This window comes from Netta rufina (assembly GCF_964035555.1).
Source record: "Netta rufina genome assembly, chromosome: 2".
NCBI classification, from domain to species: Eukaryota; Metazoa; Chordata; class Aves; order Anseriformes; family Anatidae; genus Netta; species Netta rufina.
The window spans coordinates 40,258,101-40,277,446 of NC_140124.1; the positions used below are offsets into that span (position 1 = coordinate 40,258,101).

General features: G+C 40.6%; 1 protein-coding gene across 1 annotated transcript in view; it reads left to right on the plus strand.

Moving 5' to 3' along the window:
- LOC311207282 (ubiquitin-conjugating enzyme E2 E1) overlaps positions 1 to 18,818 on the plus strand; it is a 43,688-nt gene extending 24,870 nt beyond the window's left edge. The window contains exons 4-6 of the mRNA XM_084283261.1: positions 11,142 to 11,274; positions 17,291 to 17,438; positions 18,310 to 18,818. Coding sequence (XP_084139387.1) covers positions 11,142 to 11,274; positions 17,291 to 17,438; positions 18,310 to 18,407 — 379 coding nt within the window. The 3' untranslated portion in view covers positions 18,408 to 18,818. The remainder of the gene's footprint in view (positions 1 to 11,141; positions 11,275 to 17,290; positions 17,439 to 18,309) is intronic.
- The last annotated feature ends 528 nt before the right edge of the window (positions 18,819 to 19,346 follow it).

A 19,346-nucleotide genomic window follows, 5' to 3' on the forward strand; every position in this document is an offset into this window, starting at 1 on the left:
ACTGTATATTATTATGCCTGTGTCATACTTTTGCCTAATTGTAAGTAATGCACTCCGTTTTTCTTTACAAAACAAATAGTGCTCAATTAGGTGCAAATGATACTTACACCTCGGTGTCAGTTCTGAGTTCTGTAGGTGTGCCTCTGCATTTCTCTTGCCTTTGGTGTCTGTGGAAATAGTTACAGCCCAATAACACTGACACACAACTCTTAGAAAGTACAGAGAATTCTTTTCTGATCTTTTCACTACTGCTTTAAGGTGTTAGTTGTAACAGCAGTCAGGTTAAAAGGTTGGAAAACATAAACTGCTTTCTCTGAAGAGCTTTATGTGAACGTGAGGGTTGCGTTTCTTCTTGGGCCTGTATGACATGTGACAGTCCCTCATCAGAATTACTTCAAATTGTTAATACTATCCAATGAAGAAATGTGATTTTTCACCAAATGTCACTTAATATCTTTGTCTGAACTTTTTAGGTCGTTTAGGAAGTTCACGAGAACATACCCCTGCAGCACTATTTAACACCAGCGTTTTCAGTGTGAGGTTAGCATGACCTTTTTTCATGGTAGCGAAAGGTTAAAAACTTAAACTACGAATGTGAGCTCTCAGCTGCTGGATCCCGAGCCGTGTGGGCCCAGCAGCAGCGAGGAGGAGAACTCTTGAGCCTCTTGTGCTGCCTGGCACGTCCCGTCCCTATTACCTGCCTGCTGGGCATCTCTGCCAGCACAGCACCCTGCCATCCCGGGGCCGTTCCAGCTTCTGAGGGTGCTGCTAGGGCTCCTCTCCTTTGTAGAAGCTGGGGAGTTGCAGACACCCGTGCTGGCTTTGGTGGGTGTGGACGTGGTGTGCTTTTACAGAAGGTGTAAGTGATGTAATATAAGTGGAAACTCTCATTGCCTGGCACTTCGTTGCCTTCAGTGTTTCCTTACTTTCATGAGATAGTTCCAGTCAAAAATGTGACAAAGTGAAGGCCTTGTGAGGATCAAAAGCCAAATGTGAGAATTCGTCATGGCTGGCATTTTTGCTTTGGGGGCAAGTTACTTAACATAATGCCAAGCAGGGTTCTGGGGAAAGAGGTGGAGGACTTGAGCTGCCTCTGCAAGTTAAGGCCTGAAAGTTGGTCCCAACGCTGTATTCACTATTTAAAAGCACTGCTTAGTCCTCTTGTGGCACCCAGTGTAGATTAAGCTGAATGTTCCTAATACTTTGAAAACAAAAAAATAAATAAAACTTTGGAAGGCCACCACAAATGCCTATTCAGGCTACCTTTATGCATGTGAAAATGCTATCCAAAAAAAAAAAATCAAAAGCCTGGTTTTGTTTTTAAATCCCTTGAAATATACCTTTTATTTCAGGCTTTTGCCCTCAAAGGCAGCTTCAAAATAATATTTACACACGTTACTGCTACAATAAATGCTGATTAGCTGCGGTGACCTGGTGTGTGTTTGGAACTGTTAACAAGACCGACCTGCAGTGGTATATAAACAATTTTTGGTGCCTGCTCTGTAATTGACTGGCAGCTGTGCTATATTAAAGTGTAGGTAAACCTGTTTTACTTAAAAAATAGTAAGCTCACGTCTCGGATCTCTCAATTTCTAGTCTGTGCACGTTAATTTAAACTTGAAGGCAAAGCTGTCATGACTTCTGCTAAGCAACTTTGTTAGTAGTTTACAGCTGTAAAAATCAAATAAACGGTTTGGGTAGTGCAGTGTAATTGATAGTATTTTGTTGTGGCTTTGAGAAAGCGTAAGCAAATATTTTTCTTATACTTTTTCCATTGTATTGGGTGGTTGATTCAATTTCGCTGTTGCCACCTGCAGTGAAGTAGGCTAATCCAAATGCAGTGATCTCAATTTGTTCAGCGAATGAAATGAACTGAAGTGAATGCCAGGAGTTTTGTGTAGATAAAGGAGAAAGGCAAGACATCCAGGTGAGATTTTTCTTCCTGGGTTTCATGTATCACTAAAATGCATCCTTCAAAACATATTTCAATTAGCACCATAACGTTATCAGTATCAGCATTGGCATGCTGACTGGAAGCAATATATTGATGTGAAGCCAAGATCACGCGATGACCTGGTTCTCGACTTAAGTAACATTGACTCTACCTACCCCTCATCTAATGGGGAAGGGATTGTGTTGCTGTTGATAGATTTTTTTTTAATTTGTAGCGTGTTTTTAGGGCAAGTGTCTTATCATAGGGGTAGGACAGATAGATCAGTTGTGGAGTATGTGAGAAATGGGTAGACTTTTTTTTTTTTTTTTCTCCTTAGCTGATGTTCTCTAGATAACCTAAACCTGCATATAAACTAGCAATGTCAAGGCATTGCATTCTCTGTTCTGAGTGAAGATTTCAACAGGATTGCTGTATTTTGGTACAGGAGAGATGGTAGTGTATCTCTAATCTGACAATGCATTGTTTGGCCGCTGTCAAATAACTCATTTCCTCTCCATGGAAATATGAAAGCTAGCTCGAGGAGACAGTTGGGTGAAGCCACAGGAACCGTGTCCTTATTAGCCTGAGGAAGTTAGAGAGTTTTGTCTGCTTTCAATTTTCAGCATAGCAGGGGCTTCTTGCCAAGCGTTACACGTCATCTCTAACTTTCTGGGGCCGGTTTTTCCAAGCTGGTTTGTAGCTGCCGTTACCCTCTCAATCTAAGCTATTTAGCATGTGTTTCTTGATCGACAGAATTACGAGTTATAATGAAATCTATTGTGCAAACTGATGATGATAAACTCCACGGTAACCAGTCTACCATGTTATCTCAATGCTGGCTAGGCAGACTTAGGAAATAGGTGGAATCCTTTTTTTTTTTTTTTCTTTTCTTTTCTTTAAAAGTCAAGTAACTTCTTAAGAGAGCAAAGCCTCCAGACTGTGTTGGTCCAAACAAAGTCATTAACTTCGCAGTTTTTCAACTGGTGTACTACAGGATGCCTAAATATTTATGCTGTGCTGTTTTGTGTGTGTTTGTTTGTTTTTTGTTTTATTTAATCTGTTCCCACACTGATACAGATAGGCCAGGAGATGGGTGTGGAGGACAGAGACACGGGTTTAGGTTCCAACTCAATTCTGGCACAGCAGGTTGATTGTGGTGAGTTTCCACTGCTGTAGCAGATAAAGCATGGCATTTAGGGGAGAGTCCTGTGATCATCTTAACCCGGCACAGTTCAGGCTGCTTCTGGAGGGAGGGAATGGGGATGTGCACACACCCTTGAACTGTTCTGTTTTCAGAAAGAGTGGTTTCTTCTCCATTTCTCTAAGAACCTGCTAAGTCCCAATAAGTACCAGGAAGAAGCAGAGCATTTGTTTCATCGCTTGAGGGGTACACCACATTTGAGTTTAGCGACACAAGAACCTTGGTATTTACTCATAATAATGATTTTCTTTTATTGTCTTTAAATACAGAACTGTCAATCTGATGCTGGGCAACCGCTTTAAGAGTATGTTTGCTTTACCAAATAGGTTTGCTAGTTATATTTCTATATCAACTACTAAAAACGTGTTGGAACGTGAGGAGGCCCCAAGTAAGTGGTGTACTTGTAAAAATGCTGCATTTCTGAAACTGCCTACTTTTGCTTACCAATTGTAAATTACGCATCTGTTCCATAAATACTAAATTTGGAAATGAGGTCTGATGATATGGAGGAATTTCTGTCCCCATCTTGGCAGCTAATAGACTAGTTGACAAATGGCAGGAAGGAAACTGTTGTAAAAATAACACAAGGTTAAGCTGGCAGAGCACAGTTTCTACCATCACATCTTCTTGTCATTTTAAATAAGCTATTGCTAATTGTTAGGCGAGTCAGATTCTCTTCTACTCTTTCCCAATTTGTTTTATGTTTTCTTGTGCAGGGCTTTATCTAATGGGAGATACAAGGTCAAATGCAAGCCAGTACATTTTAATTTTGTTTTTCTTTTTTTTCTTTTTTTTTTTTTTTTGGTCAAGGTGCCAATGTATACCTATGAGGAGAAAAGGAAAACAGCTTTTCATTCAATGAAAATTATAAAATTATCTCATTGACTTTTAGCAGTTTGGTATTTTCCCTATTTGCATACCGTACACAGTAATGCTGCAGACTTACAAAAGCAGTCAGCCTCTCTGTAGTCATGTTGGACACTCTGGAAATATTCCTGTGTGTAGTGGGACAAACTTCCAGTGCTTTGAGACAGAGAAGCTAGCAAGAGGCCAGTGCAAAGGAAAAAGGAAGCCCTTGAGAACTGAGTAGGCTGGATTTATTTTCAATTTTGGAACCAATGCTAAATGGATTAATTTCGCTTGAACATTTTTATGAGGACTTGCTTCTAAATTGAAGTGATTATTGTTAAACTAAATAGAGCTGCAGCACACTCCTGAGAATATCCTAAGTCTCCTTCTGACCTCCCTGTTAACTGCGATTTTATTTTAGATCTTTGAAGCCTGGTTTAAAAATCAAACTTTGCAGAAACATTATTCGATTATTCAATTATTTTCATGAAGAAGTTTAGTGACTTTTTAACAATAATATTTTGCAGAGACTGAAATATTTCAGGTGAAGCTCCTGAGGTTGCAAGTATTCCTGGGCATTTCTCTTCCTGCTGTAACTGAAAAGAGGGAGATCTTGGCAGGGATCAGTCTGCCTTTGTTGTTGTGTGATCTTGTTGCCAAGTTTGTTTTTGTTTTGTATTTAATATAAACAGGAAAACCTACTCTTTTTTTTTTTTTCTCCAAATAAATCCCCTTGAAACAGTTTTCCTTGAAGTCTCATAGATCCCTGCCTAACACCTTATCAGCTCCGTTATCAGAGCTATTTAGTTATTTAGTTCCGTTTTTAACCTCATAAGAGTGTAATTCGCTGCACAGTTTATCCTCCAATTTAAGCTTTGTGCAAATTATGTGCAATTTTTCAACCCCCCTTCCCCAGCTTTACATTAGCCTGATACTTAAGGGAAAAGCTTTCCCAGATGCTAAAACAGCAATGTTGTGCATGCTCTTTTCTGTTGGAAATGTGCTGGGATTTGTAAGGCACTTACTTGTGTGCAATAATATTGTGACTGCCATTTTAAATTCAAGACAGGGAATACAGTAACTTCAATGAATTACAGCAAAAATAATATTATTTACTGCTTTGTAGTTGAAAAACATGCCCTTGAACATGCCTTAGAAGGAGAATTAAGTTTTGTAGGTTGGATCGCTGTTGCCACAGAATGTTCCACCTTTGCTCATTTACCTCTCCTTTCCCTCTTTCGCTGCCTTCTTGTGTTTTAATTGCAACCAGCCACAACTTTTTCCCCCAACTCCTTTTTCTCCATGCCTCTCATTGAGCTCATAGGCATTTCACCTATGGTCAATCCATCATTTTCAGCTGATCTTAATAGAGAGGAGCAGCTTGGCTGTGTGTAGTAACAGTGGGCAAAAATAGAAATATCACTGTGATTCACGCAGTCACGTGGTAATTTGGTATGTTACCATTCACTCTCCATGGTTGCCCAGGAAGAGTTCTGTTGTGCTATTTTTTCCCCTCTTCCTTTTGTTTCATTTCTTTGGCTAAAAATGGAGGCAGAAGAATTGTATCCCAGTTTGAAATATGGCAATTATTGCCATATTGCCAAAAAATGGCAATTAAATGGATGGCCCGGGCTACCATTTTAACTACTTCTGTCTTGTTTAGTCAGTTTTCTTCCTAATAGCTTTGTGATGCTTTAATGTTGATTTTATAATTGAAAAACCTCAGTAAGTTGCGTACAAGTGTCTGGATTTTGCATTGCAGCATGCTTAGCATAGTGGGGTCCTTTCTGTGAATGGAGTGTCTCCATGCTGTAGTAATAAAAACAATAATGATAATACATTTTAGTAGATAAAGAATGCGTAAGAAGTGACAATTTATTATTAAAATTACATCTGCATTAATGCAAAGTTTTTGTAGTACCATTGTGGCCAAAGGATTAGCTCTTTACTTGTTCGTTTGTTTTTAATGTTGTTCTTTGTCATTCCCAATTTCAACACAGATTGGTTAAGGATACATAGAGCAAAATTTATTTGAATAAGAGATTTTGTAAATGTTTGTTTTTCACTGGCCACACTAGACTAGCTGCCCTGCTTCCTTCTGGAACCCTGAGTGTGCCTCCCCTGGTGATCCAAGGCTTCTGCAATCCCTGCACCAGTTTTTGCGTAGCGATGTAGATTAGCAATCCCAGCATGGACCCTTGTGGTGGACTTCCAGGAAGGGCAATTTTTCAGTGAGGGTAGGAATGTGGTGCATTAGGAGGAAAAAGCACCAGAACTTCATGTAAGAATGTCATGCTTCCCTCCCACATGCAACCTAGCCAAAATCTTTAATATGTTTTGGGCTTGCATCTTCAAGGAGAAGGGAAAAAAGAAAAAGACCTTCCAACAGTCAACTAAATATTTCCTAAAGCTGTTCAGTAAGGTGATGAACTTGTGACCATTGAGATGCACTTCCATGTTCAGTTATTTGCTGCTGCTTAGCTACAAAATAAAACAGCCAAAACCAAACAAAATGTTGCTTTTGGTTAGTGCTGGAGCAGCTTTATGTTGGGGATCACTGTGCTCTCTGCCCTATGTGCTGTTAGTATATTTTTTGTTTTCTCATTTGAGCTAAGTCCATTGGAAAAGGTCATGCTGACAGGGTTTTTGGAAATTATATTTATTTTCCACAAGTGTGCAACTTCAAAACGGCTTAGTTACTTGCATCAGACTCTTCCTGTTCAGGGCAAAATAACTTCAAAAATGGAATCTAGGGATACAGAGTAGCTGGAGCATGAGTTCATGGGTCTGTTGCTTGTGGTTTTTACTGAAACGTAGTTTTTCATTAGCTGGTATTTACCTCAGCATACCATGAAATTGCACTTCTCATCATCCTGATGAAAGGCCATCCCTGGCATTTAGAATTACTTGGTTAAATTTGTTTCCTTAGAAAAGGAGCATACCCTTCTTTGGTACATTGGGGTATTAGCCTAGTGTGTCTGTAGCATTGCCTGATTTTGATTCACTGCCTGATGCTATCACTACAGTGATCTGCTATTGTGTGCCTTCTGTGTTTCAAGGAAGAGGAACTGGAGTATTCACTGGAGTACATTTTTGCTAGAGGAAAAGGCTATGTTATCGTTTGGTCAGCTCCTAGAAAGGACTAGGTAGTTTCCAAAAATTGATGTAAACAGTAGGCTCTTTCTGAGTCACTTCTTCCTGGGACTTTCCAGGAGAATGTCAGCAGTGTGTTCCCAGGGATTTTCATACATTAGCAATATGTGGTGAGCACCAGAAAATCCTGCTTTCCCTCCGTGCCATAGGCATGCTTGGGGTGGTTGCCCAGGGACGCCTGAGCAGAGGAGGTAAGAGTTTGTGTGCACAACATATCCTGTAACAAGGGCTAGAGGTGGAATTTTTTGCAAGACCAACTTAACACACACACACACAAAAAAATCAGAGGCTGGCTGTTCTTGCAGACTACCTTATCTGTCACTTCAGCCCTTTCAATACATGAAAAGTAGACATGCATGTCTTCTTGGATGCTGAATCTCTGAGGCGGAGTCCTCTGTTTGCAATTGCTGTTCTCCCTCTCTAGCACAAGGCATCCAAGTATAGAGCCGCCTTACCTATCTTCTGCTTCCTAGCCTCTGCTGCAGGCATTTCTAATTTACCTGCTTGTTTTTTACATGGAGAGAGGGCATGGCACCTGCCAGCAAAGGGAGGCAGAGCACGATGAGGTTTTACCGAAGTGACATGAGGTTTGTTGGGACTTTGCCCAGGCAGGACTTTGGATTTGGTCTCGTGTGTGCCTAGAGTTTCTCTGCCTGTGCTGACAGGCAGTGCTTAGTTAGACTGCTGCTTCTGGACTTGGAAAGTTAGTCCTTGACCAAACGCTACCTTTGCACTGGCTGGTTTCTTATGGGCGTTAATGTTGTAACATCGCCAGAGGACAAGCTAGCAGCAACTTGGGAATGATCAGGAACGGAGAGTGCAGTGCCACTTCACCGTATTTATCACTGTTTTTCTGGGGAAGACAGATGTCCACTTGCACTCTGTAACACATGCCACAAGATAATATAATGATGGGTTGGTGACATTGTCTTTTTTTTTTCCAAGTTTTCTTTTGCATGCCATTATTTGGTCTGCATTACCAGACTTCATTTCTTTCATTTCTTTCCTTGAAAGTGAAGAGGTTGTGGGCTGTTGAGTTCAATACAGAGAGCTGTTGCTTTCATACTCTTGCCTTGCAATGGAAACAATTTCTATGTAATTGGTTAAAATTATCTTCCCGGTGGTCATGCATTGGACAGCTTCAAAATGTTGCATTAGCAGATCTAGACACTTAATTTGAACAGCAGTAACACACATCAGGGAACGTGGCAGCTGTGTCTGCGAGCGCTGTATCTATGCATCAGTGGATTTCTTTTTGAAGCAGATAATTGCAAGGATTTTAAACAAAGAATGTAATCTTTAACCTTTGACAGTTTTTGTATCTCCACAAAAAGTTAATGCTGCTGCACTTAGGCTATAGTCCAGTATCATCGCATTTCTATTAAGACTAGGTCGTCTTGAGCTGCTTGATATTACCTAATCCCAATTTAAACTCAAGCAATAGCACACTCGGAAGCTGACTTGCATCTTCCTCTTTCAGTCTTTCCTTTATAAGAAATCAATGTTAAAGGAAAAATTGGACATCTACAGCTATTTCACTGTGTTAATTGAATTATGAAAAGCTTAAAAGGTAAGTTTAGTACATCACTGTTAAAGCCTACTGATGTCTTACAAAGATGTTGCTCTCTTTTAATAGGGAGGTCTAGCAGTATATTACTTGCATGCAGTGATAGCTCTAATTGGAAACCTAATAGGATAGAAGAGATTTCTAAGACTATTATAAATAATAATATATAATTATTTTTTTTACATCTGTGGGATTTCTTTTATTGACAGTCCTTTGGGTTGAAGCTGGGAATAAAACGCAAAAACTGTTGAAATATTTCTTATTGGTTCAGAGGGCTGTATTCAGTGCTAATCACACATCACATTTCTTGAATGCTGAAGTGCTCCCAGTTGGCAGCTTTTGTGATATAAATTCCAGCAGCAAATTGGTGCTAACAAAGCTCAAGTACCTGCTCGGTTCAGTAGCTCCATCTTTAGGGAGGGAGGGGAGGATGATCGCTGGTGCAACTTGGAGCAATGACAGCATGTCAGCAGGTTGCTAATACATACATAAAGAGGTGATTCCTCGGAGTGGAGGCTAAGGGTGCCCCAGGGAGTCCTTTTCAGTAAGTTTTCACAGTTAAGCTGGTGTCTTTCAAGAGGTAGAGCTTCCTGTTGGAAAATGGTGCTATTCCAGCCTATTGCACAAGTGGTAGCTGGAGAGCACTGAGCGCCCAAATATATAGACCTGCACAGGACGGGGACAAGTCATTAAGGTGGAGCAGGATGTCAGGAGTGTTCAGGATGGAATGGCTTTTACTTTAATTTAGTACGGATCTTGAGCTGTGCGAGGTTTTGCGCTCCAGTGAGAGAAATCTTTCCTCAGTGGATGGCACATCACTTTGCAGAGATCCCGTCTACCTTTACTGCATTCCTTATGTGCTTTCCCTCTACTGGAAGCACACTTTCAGTCACAAATTCATTATTGTTGAAGCAATTAGCATCAAAATGCTGTTAACTTTGTATTTGTTTAATCTGGAAATAAAATTGTAGAGGTTTGATAATAGAACTAACTTCCTTTCTCTCCCCTGATCTGTCAAGAATGTGTTCACCAGTTCTGCAAAAAGCGAGAAAAAAAGCATCTCTCTGATCCCTGTCGTTATGCTGAGAATTTGTTTTTGTAATCATATGTCTATTTGTAACACTGCTACTAGCACCTAGCAATTACTCTGGTTCCTTTCACATTAATCAAATGCATATCATCGTGTATATATTCAATTTATTGGATTGCCTTCCTTCTTAAGCAGTGTTGCTCCATGATTGTTATGATATGAAAGGAGCCTTTTTCTTTTTTTTAATCATTCTGTCTTTTATTAGCCTTGTTAAAAGAACAAGGAGAGAAAAGCAAGGCTGATTTTGTTGTACTAGGGATGTAAAATCCGTGCCCTTACAGAAAAAGGAGAGGAGAGATTTCTGAAGTCATAGTGCATCCACAATGGAAAAAGCTGTGTCAGCACCTCCCTTTATGCAAAGGGAGTTTTCAGCTCTAGCATCTACCATAAAATACTACCACAGCAGCACAGGAAGAAAGAGGTAGCAATGGAGTCCTAAACCATTAATGGCTTTATAGGTTGAGCTGTACTTAGAAATACTCAGTGACATATGGCACGCTACAGAATACAGGTGTCTGAGGACTTCAGTAAAACTAATTTCTCAACACGCAGACGTTCATGTTCTGCAACACCTTTTGTACTGCTCTTTGTGAGCCGCTGATAGGTTAGGGAGAACCTAGAATTAGACAAAACTGATTTGGGAAAGCAGTGTTTAAATTTGACATGGTGATTTTAATGCCCCCTCAGAAAAGGAGGATGTAATGCAATGTTGAAGGGGCGAGTTCAGGTGGTTTCGTTTTAGAAGTCAGTGTAGCAAAACGATACAAGTGTAGAAAATTCTGACATGTAAGAGTATCATCATATATTTGGCTTCAATAATTATACAGTGAGCCATGGTTTCAGAATAATACAGGAAGATATTTTAATCTTGAAGAACACACATGTTTAATAGAATCAACATAAGTCCCTCATTTATTTAGTATGGTCTTTGATGTGGTGCAGTTTTATCAAGGCTGAGCTGGAGCAGTCATTTCTGAAATACAGTGGAATTTGTTCTTTGAAACTTAGGTTTTCTGTTGCATTGAGACTGTGTAGCTTTCTCAGGGGGAGTTCTGGGCAGTGCTGGTTTATAAATGTCAAGTGAGAGAAGATGAAAAACCCCACCTCTAATTTCTGAGCTTTGCTAAGAAGCCTGAAACACTGATGAGTCCAGATAAGATTTCTGAGGTTCTGGAAGCATTCAATCTACTTTTAATCACTGTCTTTACTCCAGGTGGTGTATGAAGTGTGGCATTGAAAACATTTTTCCATATCATACTTTGTGAGTGCAAGAGGTCATATTTATTTGAACAGTGGTAATATTCTTAAAACATCTGTGTTTTGTTTTGTTTTTTGTTTTATTTCTTAGCGCTGGCCCCAAAGGTGATAACATCTATGAATGGAGATCAACCATCCTAGGACCTCCAGGCTCTGTCTACGAGGGAGGGGTTTTCTTCCTTGATATCACCTTTACACCAGAATATCCTTTCAAGCCTCCAAAGGTAAGAGACCTGTAATTGATATCTTACGTTATGAATGCTCAAAAAAGCGTCCAGTAACAGGCAGTGTTAATGGCATGCAGCCCATTTGAAAGCCAGTCTTCTTTAAGACCAAACTTAAGCTCACTTCAGATAGTACACTGGTTTCTGTTAGCTAATGTTAGTGGCTTTTCCAATCCACTTGGTCGCTACTTTAGACCTTGTTTTCTTTTTCCCTGTTTCTGTTTATAAGAGATCCTAAGCAATTAGCATCAGCATCAGGACAGGCCTGAGGAACTGAAAAATAAATAAACTTGGGGAGAGGGAAAAGAATACAAATACTTGTTTCTCAAAGCACTCAGTTACCATTGGCATTATGGGTTTGTGTGTTTTGGCCACTAAACTAGTATTTGACTTTTTCTGTTTTGTTGTGTGCTTGTGTTGCTCACTTACTTGTACAATAACAAACTTTTGCTGTAGGTGTGTTATATTTGTGAAGCTCTTAGGTGCCAGCACTGTTGTGTTCTAATGCTACAAGGCAAATACCAGTGCAAGTGAATGTTATCTTGTGGTTCACATACTTGGCCAGAGGAAGAGTGTTGGATTACAAGAAGAGGTGGTTGTATATACACTTTGTGTTTGCCTAGTATCTGAAAGCATTTATGTGCATGTTTAACTTTCTACTTAAAAGTAGTTGCAGCGAAAAGGTAAACACCAATGACTGCCACATCTTCAAAGACTTCAGTCTGTTGTGCTGTAGGAAGGACTTGCTGCCATACTTCAGGCCATCGGTCCATCTCAGTGGAGACCGTGCTGCTTGGTCATACAGGCAAAATTAACGCAAGCTTCCCAAATGAAGGGAACAAAATGTTTGTCTGTTCTTGGTGGCATAACTACAGGGTTTCTAGTAGTATCAACAGGACCTTAAATCCCACCCCTAAGTTAAGTCTTTGATTCACAAACAGCGTGGTCTACCTTGGGGCATCACTAGTGATTTTTCTTCTGGACACCTGTCCGTCCTTCTTTGGAGACTCTTTGACAGCACAGATACTTCTCTTGTGTCTTGTGTTAAAGTTGAGCTCAGTTCAGAATAATTTTTTTACTATTTTAGTTTTAATTAGTTTGCATTGTATAACTTAGTCCAGCTGACTATGTGCCGTATCTCTTGTCATGAGCCCAGTAAGCGTTCGAAGAGGGAGCTTTTACCTTCCCATGTACACTTTGCAATATCTTTGCTTCCTGCACTACAAGTCAAAAGCCTGATGCTTTAACAGACCTTACAGTAACTACCAATAGTATTGAGAAAGCCCTAAGTGTGAAGTTCTCTGACGCAAAACTGAAGTTACAGTTCTGTCATCCCAGCTCAGCCCTGCTTTCTGCTCTGGGCCTCTGATGGGGATCTCTTTGTCTTTATTAAAGATTAAAAACAAAACAAAATAAATAAATACATTTTTTTTTGTGGGATTAAAACAAAACAAAGCAACAAAAAAAAAAAAAGGTGTTGCTTATTGAGTCCTTAAAAGACTAGTTTAATGGAGATTCATTATATTGTAGCAGAGTTGCATTTAAATGGAGTCTTTCATCTATCAGGGTCCAAACTGGTTTACAAACCACATGTATGTATGCAAATAAAATACACGTCGCTTCAGCCACATTGAGATGTGATGTAGCAGAAAGCATAGCAGTAGTCTAAGAATGTACTTGTGCTACTTGAGTATTTCAAATTTAAAGAAAAAAACTTTTCTTTACTGGATTCTTACAGCGTCTCCTGTGTTATTTAACACTAGCATGGGTGTTAATGATGATGTGGAAAATATAATCATCATATTGCTCCTGCATCCTTCCTACTAATTTGTTGATTTCGCATTGCCCAGCTGATTGCTGTAATTGATAAATACTGCTTGTGGGTCATTTGGAAGTGGTAGGACTAAGGTGATTACCACAGGCTTCCTATATTTTTGTCTTTTAGGATGAGAGGTGAAGAAATAGTTGAAACAAAACACAGTATATCATTTTGATGACAGAACACTAGTAGAGTAGTAAAATTGTCAAAGGCTGCTTCAAAAGACTTAGCTTCATCTTTTTTCAGAGGTCATCTAGAGTGAAAGAACTAGTTCACTTTGAATCTTCTTTCCTCAGTAAGCCTTGAAAGAGAGGTGGAAGAAAACCTCTACTGCCTCATTGAGTGCTCTGTAATTCTCAGAAGGACAGTCCCTTCTGTGGGCAGCCCATAGCAGAATGCATTTTATAACTTGAAAATGAAGTCTCAGCAAAGGATTTACCTTTTCAAAAAAAGTAAGAAGAAACTGGTCATCCTGACAAGCTGCCAATCCCATAGGAATAGGAGTAAGAGAAGGTCCTGAGGCATAGCTGGTATTGACAAACGTCACGTGCTTGACAAGCATCCTAGAGATGTGTGTTGAAGGGTATGTAGGTGCAGCCTTTGCGGGCTGAGTGCAGCTCCAACTGAGGGTTTGATTTAGTATGCTAGAGAATCTGTTGGAGCAAACTTATTTGGAAGGATGCTGCCACAGGAAAGACAGAGAGCCCATGCCAGAAATGATAGAGACACATTCTGGGAAGGATAAAGAGAACTGCACTACTGTACTTGAGGCTGGAGAAATTAAAGGTCTTAAAATTTGACTTGGAAATGCATTATACAGCAGAAGGAACTTCAGTGGGAGAAGTCCCGAGACAAGGACGAATATTCTCTCCCTTGTCCTAACAGTGTATAATGGAGTTCGTTTACATTTATTAAGCATTCCATACAACACTTTGAAGATGTTAGCATTAATCTCTTCTCTGCTTTTATGTTTTTTGCATTTTATGTGGTATTCTGGTTTTGCCTTTATGGTTCAGATAGCAATTGAGTTGGGCACATGTTGAGTGGGCCTGGCTTCAGGAGAATCCAATAAACAAAAATAATTAGAATTTAAGAGTTCAGTATCTAGTCCTCAAGCTGACTGCTATTCTTTTGTACTATTATACTGCATGTTTTCCCAAGAGTTGCATTATAGTTTGGTTAGATTTTATTTATTGAGGTGAAAACAGTAGCTTGTGTTGACCTGGTGTGCACTTTGATCATTTGTATTAATAACCTCTAACCACTTCCTTCCCCCCACCCCCATTTTACCACTTGTGTAAATTAACCTCTGCTATCTCTTCAGGGTAAGGTTGAGATTGGCTTCTTTGTCTTTTCAAATACTGAGCTTAATTCTGTAGTTACTGCATTAATGTAATCTCAGGTGGGACATTTCCAAAAGATTGTTCCGTTACTCTGTGTTTTTGTGCTCTTCCACATGCTGCTCTCTTGACCCTGAATACATTACAGTACCTTCTAAGTAACTCAGTTTCTCCCAGTTTTGATCTGAATCTGCTAGTTACATGAGGTTTTTCTGTTATTGTTTGTGGTAGTGGGTTTTTTCTTTTTTCTTTTTTCCTCTTTAAGGTGTAATTAACATTTACTTTAAGCATTATTTTGTTTCATTTTTAAGCAGGTCTGCAATTCCTCCCCCCTCTTCTGGCTCCACTTGGGTTCCCTGCATGGCTGGCTTTTGTACCATCAGCAAAAATTGCAAATGGCAAACAGCTGGACTACATGTGTCTAACACCATCCCAGTTCTGACTTGCTGCTTAAGTGAAAACAAATTTCGATTTTTCCCACAGTGCTTTGGTTAGGCACAGCTCAGAGGAGAGATCTGGAGAAAACCAATTTTGGTGCCATGAGTATAATCCTTAAGAATTATATCTTATGCTTCCTTTAGGAATCAGGCTGTTCTGCAAATATGTGGGAGTTTTCTTTCTTTCTCTCTTTCTTCTCCTTCCCAACTACTAATAAAATAAATTTTAAAAGCAAGTCTAATTCCTAGAGGCAAATGTGATTTGTAATTTTTTTAATACATATCAGTTTTTAGTTAACTGGACTGAGAGACTGTCTAAAGAGAGAGCCTTCTGCAATATCGAATATTTGGCTTTTGTGCTCAGAATCAGGATTAACAACTTTCTGTCTTTACGAAGTAGAACGCTTGACCTCCCTGTTAATTTGGTCCGTATTGTATCAACTTGGAAATACTCCATGCTTCCCGTCCTGGAAGTGTTTAATCTGTTAAAATTATTACCTCACCTACATTTAGAAGCCTTCTTGGAGGGGGACCAAAGCTGCAGATCAAATAGCGAGCAAGTAGTGGGCTGGGCTGAGAGATGGGAAGTAAAGGCAGAGCCGTTGCCAGCAACTGCAGATGCCACAAACTTCACTTTTGCCTTAAAGTAAAGGGCAGGTGTCACAGAGTCATGGCTGCCCTCTGTTTGAGCTGATGTGTATTGACTTCTACACGAATGTAGGGAGTCATTGCTGCTCTTCCAACAAGGATTAGATGATCTCAGAAACAAACATTGCTTTGGCATCTCACCTGCTGTACCTCGGAGGTTCCCTGTATACACAGCAGCAGGGCTTCTTGGGTTTGGAGCTGCAGCTTGTTGCAGAAGGTGTGGGAGGCAAACATCTCCCTGCTCTCTTACAGACATTTTGCTATTCCCACCCATAATGTGCAAAAGTGTAGGGATTTGGGAGTTTGTGTGTGTGTGTAGTACTTTTTTTTTTTTTTTTTTTTTTGCTTTCTTCCCTGTTTTCCAAGCAACTTGCAAGGAGCAAAGCAGAAAGTCCCGAAGTGTGCAGTGTGGGTGTCTCCTGTGTGACAAGTAACTGCAGTTGCGAGTCTGAGACCAAAAATAGCTGGAGCGCTCCGTGCGTCGGGAGCATGCCTGCAAACGGCGCACAGATGCAGGACAAAAAGAGGGGCACTGGAGTGTTGTAGCTGTGTAACCCCAGCCCACGCCTGCCCCCGGAGCCTGGGAGAAGGAGGGTCATGAGCCAAATTTTTGCATCAGAAAGACTGTAGAAAAAAAAAAAAATAAATGAGGGTTGACTGGCAACTTTTATGTGTGGGCTGGTCTGATCTCCAGGGAAAGTACCAGTGTGGTGTTCTTGTTGTACCACACACTTACCAAATGTGTTTCGCAAATACCCTTGTGACCTATAAACAGACAGTAAAATTTGTGGGTGTGGATAGCTGACAAATTCTGAGGATTTAGGGCATGAACCCGACAACCTTTATTCACGCAGATAATCCTGATTCATGCAAGTGCCACCAAATTTGTTGTCGGTGTTCATCCAGCGAGTCGGAATGAGGCCTTTCTGCAGGTCGCATTGTGTTCCCCTGGAATGTCGTGCGGTGCTTTTGTTTCCCTTTCAGATAACTTCTGTGGCACGCTGCCCGGTTCATTCACGTCTCCCATATTTGAAAATAATAAAACCCAAATGACGGGGCTGAACGGGGCGAGCTCTGAGAAGCAACAAGGAGCCACGGCTCCACAGCACCCTGCCCTAACTGGAGGTTTTTACAAGTGTTTGGGAGCCTACGGGGAAAAATTTGTTGGTGTTAAAGCACCAGGGCCCTCTGCTGCTGTGAGCAGAAAGATAGAAGACAGTAATAATTAAAGGGGAAAATAAAAGCTGGGTTTCACAGTGACCGAAAGCACACAAGGTAGAGATCGTGGTCATTGCTTTGCAGGGGCGTTGTAGATGTGTTATCGTTTCTGAGTCTTTGCTCAGACATGCCGAGACAGCCCCGTGTGTCCTGAGGGCCCCGGTAAGTCACTCAGAGGGAAGGAAACTGAACTCCAGAACTCGTCAGGGAAAGCCGTGAGGGGAGCAGAGGCAGCAGAGGCCACTCGGGAAGGGACGAGGACAGGGAAGGGAAGAGCAGGGCCGGTGCCCTCCTCGGGGTAGGCCCGACCCCGGCTGTGATCTCGCCCATGGCCGCCAGAGGGCGCCGGCGGCACGGGGACCCGGCCCGGCGCGCTGGGGGCAAGGCCCGTGCTCGGCGGCCGGGCACTGTTGTTGGGTTTTTTATTTGATTTTTCCTCTCCATATCAGTTTTTGCTGGCGGTCAAATCAGAATTACGGCCGGTGTCGCTTATTGCCACATGGCACGTGTCAGCAGGTCACACTAGCACCCTGTCTAATCGCCGTTTCTTGCAGGTAACGTTCCGGACAAGGATCTATCACTGTAACATCAACAGCCAAGGCGTCATCTGCCTGGACATTTTAAAAGACAACTGGAGCCCAGCATTAACCATTTCTAAAGTCCTCCTCTCCATCTGCTCCCTCCTCACAGACTGCAACCCGGGTAAGCCCCACGTGCTGCCTTGCAGCCCGCCCTCCATCAAAGTAACTCGTCCCTCATCACATCTTGGTGGCTTCTGCCCGGGTAGTGAGGAGAGGGGCTGCAGGTGGTCACCGGCTCTCCTCCTGGAGGCGACAGCTCCTTCCCCTGCTAAACCACCTCTGGTTTTGGGCGAGGGTTAAAGACGCTTTGCTGCTCTGTAGAAGTGCAGTAATTTGGTAACAGCTATAAAAGTCACAAGCACAGGTCTGAAAACCAGTAGGTTAGCCTTTTACTTGCTAGCATCTATTTAAAACCAGCAACCAGCAATGCCAAAGGTAGTCCTCAGCTTCTCCAACCCCACCCGTTATCTACAGCAGTTAAAAGAAATAGGCCGTGCCTTACAAAGTCAATTCTAGGGGTTATATTTCTATTTACATCTATAAAAGATGAGTAAAGCACCATAGTTCATGCTATATTATGTATAATAAAAATAATCTCTTTGGAAAAAATAAAACCTCTCCCTGTGATCTGATCTTTCCTAGAAGCCAGATTTGTATTGATACAAGAGCAGTTAGCAATGACTATCTCCTGGGCACTTTTAGAAAAGGTAAAATAAACCTGAAATATATAGATCAGTGAAAGATTTCAGTAATGCAAAATAACTATTAGATTGTTGTCTTTTAAACTCTTTAAAACTTTAATTGGCATTTCCTACTTTACTAAGTAATAGATCGATATGTCACCATAAATAAACGTAAATTGATGAAGATACAGACCAACAGTTCAGTATATTTAGATTATTGTAATGTAGTCTACTTGAGTGATTCCCTTGTATTAAATTTATACTTTACCTGTCTGAAATAAGTTCTTTTTTTTTTTTTTTTCTTTTCAGCTGACCCCCTGGTTGGAAGTATTGCCACCCAGTATATGACTAACAGAGCAGAGCATGACAGAATGGCCAGACAATGGACCAAAAGATACGCTACATAAATGGGATTTTTGTCAAACTTACATTATTTGTCTGTGATGGAAAGAGCTGCTTATGATTTTGAAGGGGTGGGGGGAGGGAGGGTGCTGGTAAAGAGTAGGGTATTTCTATAACAGATTTTATTCAGTCTTTTATTTCCTAAGATTTTGTTGTTGTAACTTAAGGTATCTTGCTACAGTAGACAGCTAGAATTGGGAATAGTGTATTTTAAGACTGTAATTAGTTCAGCAATATTAGCTCACATATAGTACCGAGAAGAATGTAAACTTCTTAGGCATCTTTGGTTTTCAGTTTGCTTGCAATATGCAAAAGATTAAAACAGCTTAATTTTGTACAGGTACATATGTTGGCGTTTATGTAAAAGTCCTTTCAAGACTCTACACACTGTTTTTTGCTTTTTGTTTTGTTTTTGGTTTGGGGGGTTTATTTTGTTCTGGGTTGGGTTGGGGTTTTGTTTGTTTTGTTTTGTTTTTGTAAAAAGATGTCAGGATTGTTTTCCCCTATGGAGGGCACATTGGTATTTAACAAATACTTTTTAAAGACTGTCATCTCATGATCTGTGATACGGAGAGGTGGATATATAGCCTCATATATGAAATGAGAAGTAGTTAATGTATTATTTTATAAGCCAATCTATCTTTGTGAAAAGAATAAAGGTTTTAATCAGGACTTACGGCAACCTGTAGTGAAATACCTTAAGCTGTTTAACTGTAAGGCGTGGAATAGGAGTCACTCAGTGGATTGGTTGTATGTTGTGGGCTACTTAAGTCTGCATTTGTTACTGTGCTAATAAAAAGATGTTTAAAAACAAAAAAAAAGGTAAGAAGAAGAGACTTCTGCTTAGTACCTTGGTTTATCACTTTGCCAGAACAGTCTCTCCCAGTACGCTTCAAGGATTACAATCTGGATGAACACAAGGGAGCTGAGCAGGTGAGAGCACT